At 33.6% G+C, this 4,660-nt stretch overlaps 1 protein-coding gene across 1 annotated transcript; it reads right to left on the bottom strand.

Moving 5' to 3' along the window:
• Positions 1 to 1,038: 1,038 nt before the first annotated feature.
• LOC146305973 (complement C1q-like protein 4) lies at positions 1,039 to 2,847 on the bottom strand. Its single transcript, XM_084711883.1, has 3 exons — positions 2,611 to 2,847; positions 2,089 to 2,217; positions 1,039 to 1,332 (listed from the first exon to the last, which is right to left on the bottom strand). Exons 1-3 carry the CDS (start codon positions 2,642 to 2,644, stop codon positions 1,061 to 1,063), a joined length of 435 nt encoding a protein of 144 aa, XP_084568009.1. The 5' UTR covers positions 2,645 to 2,847; the 3' UTR covers positions 1,039 to 1,060.
• Between the last annotated feature and the right edge of the window lie 1,813 nt (positions 2,848 to 4,660).

Raw genomic sequence — 4,660 nt, 5'->3', positions numbered from 1 at the left:
ACACTGTAGTGTTTAAGTGCGGTCCTGATCAGGCCAGTTTCTGGTGTCTGTCCGCCGCTCAAACTTACAAAAGAAGGTGTCTGGATCTTTATCATTAAATTTCGGCAGCAAATTCCAAATTTTCATTCACGCCTCTCATTGCAACAAATTAACACACTGTAAAGACGAAAAAGTTGAGAAAACTTCATGGCATCATAATTCAGTAGATTTGAGTTTTGAGCCCAACTCAAGTTTTAAAAAAGTTTTACCATCTGATAATGTCTTGTTGAGAGAGTCATAGTTCAAAGTGAACAGTTTTTAAATTACGATATTTTGGCTGGTTTCTGAAAATCACAAGATTCAATTTTATCTAAAGAAGAAAACTAAATGATGTGAATGAAAGATTATAGGTTGGCAAAACTTTATTTAGTTTATTTCAAAACTTTTAAAGTTTCAAAACTTTTAAAGTTTCAAAACTTCCTCAAAGTTTTGAAAGTTTAAGTTTGACTTCAAAACTCTAGTGAAGGCAATGGCTTTGAAATGATACATTTTCTCAACTTTTTCTTACAGGACAGAACAGATTAGTTCTAAGGATAAAAAACAATGATTTCATGTTCAGTAAAGTTTAAACTTGAAGTGTACTTGAAGTTTTCGCTACTTATTACAACTAATTGATGTGTGCATTTGATTTGACAGTGTTGAAAACTGACTAATTACATTTACTCAAGTACTGTACTTAAAGTGCAACAAAACAAATTTTAGTCACCTAAATAACTATTATTTGGATAAGGTCGATGTTACATTTGCAATATTTGCTTAGATGTAAAATATACTACTTACATGGACTAAATAATATCAAACAAACAAAACTGATAAGTGAGCTTGAGGTTGGTATGAGACAAAAGCTCACAGAGAAAATGAAAGAGTTGATCCTCTGTGGACTATTTTCATAATATTTCATGACATGGAACAGTAAATGACACAGTCAAGACTCACTGGACAGATGTTTTAATATATTTTATTTGTCTGTATCTGTTATCATCTAAATTGATCTCATTGATCTCAGGTCAAATTCTCAAATTTAACAGACCAGATAACCACTGAAGGAGGTGTTGCGCTCGGCCCAAACATGAGAACCGGAGATCATGCGCACGTACACTTGGTCTCCTTTCTGCAGCTCCAGGAACACTGCGTTTCCTCCGTTATCAGCAGTGTCAGAGCTTGACTGGTGATCAGAGGCCCTCACAGTGAAGTCACAGTTCTTCATCAGTTCCAGCCGCGCTCTGTGTTTTCCTAAGGCATGATAGAAGAAGGTGAAGTAATAAACACCTGCAACAGGTGCAACAAAGACACCTGTGGAAACAAAAGAGCATTTTGTCAGATTTATGGGTCTGAAAGGCTTTGAAAAACCTTAACAGAAAAAAACTCTTTCTTTTGCCTCAGATTTTCTAAATGAGTGGATCAAATTCAAAATAAATGAACAAAACAAACAAAAGTTGCAAATTAAAGTCATTGTATTGCCTTTATAAACACTGAATAAACATGCTGACAGTGGTTCACTGAATACGACGTAACACATATGGAGTTTTCACATCAGTGTTTGTGTTCTTTAAGTTGTTGCTGCAAAAACATCATGTCTAATCATGTCTGTCTTTAAAACTGCATTAAAGACTTTATATAGACAGAAAATCTTCATAAAAAGCTGATAAACAGCCACTTCACACTAACTCTGCACCAGTGTGACTGTCTTATAAGTCATTATAAAACAATTGTTTTTGTTTTACAGCATTATGAATAGCTATGGATGCATATAACTATAATTATGCATTGCTTTAAGCACAGTATAATGCATTATGTATGCACGTCTATAATGTACTGTAATTCATTCATTGAATTTCAATTAATTGAAATAGCTTAAGTGTTACCTAATATTGATCACTGGATTTTTATTATATTATCATGTAAACCTAAAACCTTCAAAAACTGATTCATGCTGCACAGTCACAGTATATTCATTACTGTTAGTTAGTTTGTAAAATGTCTCAACAATACTCAAATCAATCAATCAGCACAGGTGACCATGAGTGTGGCTGCATGTGATGTATTTACCTGTACAGTGGTTGTAGGCGTCACCAATGTTGGTCACCACGTGGTTGTAAACCAGAGTTTTGTCTGAGCAGAATGGTCCATGGGCTCCACCATACTCTGCCACTGCACTGAACGCCACGCAGGTTTTCTCTATAAAACAAAACATTGATAAAATAATATTTTGTCAAAGCATATATTCTATTTATTCTGTGTATTTCATCACATTACAGACTTTACTTAAAGATCAACTTGTAGGTTGAATTTTGGTATATAGATTAAACTGTTGTCAGTATCTCTGACCATCATCAGACAATCCCTTCTTTTGGTTCCAACAAACATTATTGAAACTCTTGAACACTGTGAAGTTAAACTACATCTTTAGCTGTTGTTGGTCAGCTCTAGAACAGCCTGTTTATCACCACTGATTTATTATTTAATGTATCATCACATTCTCATTTTCCCACACATGAATTAACCGAGGACATTGACCTAAAAGTTGCTGTTTAATAAATTCGTCATTAAAATCTTGAAGTGTCATTGTACCTGGTGGTGGACACACAACGTACGGCTCACACATGGTTCGTGTTGGGATGGCAGGCAGGCTGTTGTTGTGCTTCTCTTCAGTCCGTCTCCAAAGTTGTGATTCTTTGGATCCCTGTGGCTGCTTTTATATTGTTGGATCAGTGATGTGTTGTCACCTTCTTATTTAACTTCAGACATTTCTCAGGAAAGCTTGGGTTGGTCCCACTTACAGTAGGAGTGAATTCAGATGCGTCACCAGGTGTTATCTGTAATCAGGCATTGAGCAACAACTGTACCTAGAGGAAGGACATACTAATCACCCATTCTTGACAACTCATATGTGCTGAAAATTTGCGAAGAATATTAATACTAACACTAATTCAATTTTGGGGTGAAAAATATTCTTCAAGGATTTATAATTCGTTAAATGTTTTGGTCTGCTCTGTTTTTTTTTTAATGTGCTAGAAAACACAGCTACATGTTTGCATTTGCAAATCAACAAAAACATAAGTATGTTGGTGGATTATTTGTCAAATAAATAATAAATACATCATAGGTGCAGGTCTCCTTATTACATCCATGGGAACAACTTGTGCTGCTCGTCTTTCTGAAACTTTCTGAAAGAAAACTATTTTTGGAAGCTGCTGTTTCTTTCTCTCCTGCTTCTTTTGATTCTGTCTTCTTCTTGTGTTTGCATGTTGTTTGTGTCTCACTTGCTAACTTGACATTTCACTCACTAACTCTGTTGATTTTCCCTCACAGTAGTATCGCGCATAACACAGTATTTCCACGCAGCCACTCTTTGTACAGTCTTGAACATGAAATCGCCCTTTAAGACTTATTTAAACTTAATTTAGAAAAGTTACATCAATGTATGAGTCAATAAACTATAAGCTTGTATATGTAAAGCTTCTTTTGTGTTATTGTAAAGTCTTTTATTTGGTGAATGACAGCAACTATGTTGCACCGTAACCAAAGTGTCTTGACTGAATAAGTACCACAAATACCATCCATACTAACTGCATATATTGTGTGTTAGTAACTGGCAGCATGATATATGTTGCAGAATATAATGTTTTCTGGTGAAGATTATGACCCGGATCTGTTCAGTGAATGATTAGAGGCTTGTGCTCGGGGCTCCTAATGCAACTTCATTACCTGCAGACATGGCAGTTCTGCCCCTGTCTGTACTTTAAAAGAGGATTTAATTTTCTGACAAACTTTTAATTTCTATTCTTCTATTTTAACACAGATATCTGTACTTTATACTCCTTACATTTTTCAAAATGTAAAAGATGCAACAAGACAAAAAAAGACAAAACAATGTAAAAGAGAACAAATTGAAAAATGACATCTAATACGTAACAAGACAAAAGTGAGCAAACAAGATAAAAAAGACATAACAAGATTAAAAACAATGTAAAAAGACATGACAAGACAAAAAAATTAAAAGACATAAAATGAGACTTTTTACATAAAATATGTAACAAGACAAAAAAGTTGTAAAAGAACAAAAAAGACATAACTACCCAAAAAAGACAACAAAATGGAAAACACGATAAAAGTCATAACAATATGAAAAAGATGTAACAAAACAAAATAGACATAACAAGTCAACAAGATAAAAAAAAATGCATTAAGACAAAAAACAAGACACAAAACAACATAAAGATGAAAAAAGACAAATATCAATGAAAAAGAGACAAAAAGATGAAAAATTACGTAATAAGACAAAAAAACCTAACAAGACATGAACAACATAAAGATGTAAGATCAAAAATGACACAAACATGCAACAAGACAAAAAAGATGTAATAAGATGAAACACAACACAAACACAACTTATGACGTAAGAAGACAAAAAAGACATAACAAAATGGAAAAGATGTGACAAAATGTAACAGGACAAAAAAACAACGTAAGATGTACCAAGACAAAAAAATAACATAAAATACATATTAAGACAAAAAGATGTAACGACGAAAAACCCACATAAAGGACAAAACAACAAGAAAGCCCCGTCAAAGAATACATTTTCAACAACAACAAAAAAGTGTTATTGTTAATCATT

This window comes from Lutjanus erythropterus, chromosome 23 (genome assembly GCF_056507025.1).
Source record: "Lutjanus erythropterus isolate fLutEry1 chromosome 23, fLutEry1.hap2, whole genome shotgun sequence".
Taxonomy (NCBI): Eukaryota; Metazoa; Chordata; class Actinopteri; order Lutjaniformes; family Lutjanidae; genus Lutjanus; species Lutjanus erythropterus.
The sequence above is the reverse complement of the archived record's forward strand: the minus strand, read 5'-3'. Positions and strand labels throughout refer to the sequence as shown.

Bases quoted from the DNA above. Each gene is read 5' to 3' on its own strand.
- LOC146305973 (XM_084711883.1), bottom strand. From the start codon at position 2,644: ATGTGTGAGCCGTACGTTGTGTGTCCACCACCAG. The intron at 2,218-2,610 runs GTACAATGACAC...TTTGTTTTATAG, and splicing joins CGTTGTGTGTCCACCACCAG to AGAAAACCTGCGTGGCGTTC. The intron at 1,333-2,088 runs GTAAATACATCA...TTGTTTCCACAG, and splicing joins CGCCTACAACCACTGTACAG to GTGTCTTTGTTGCACCTGTT.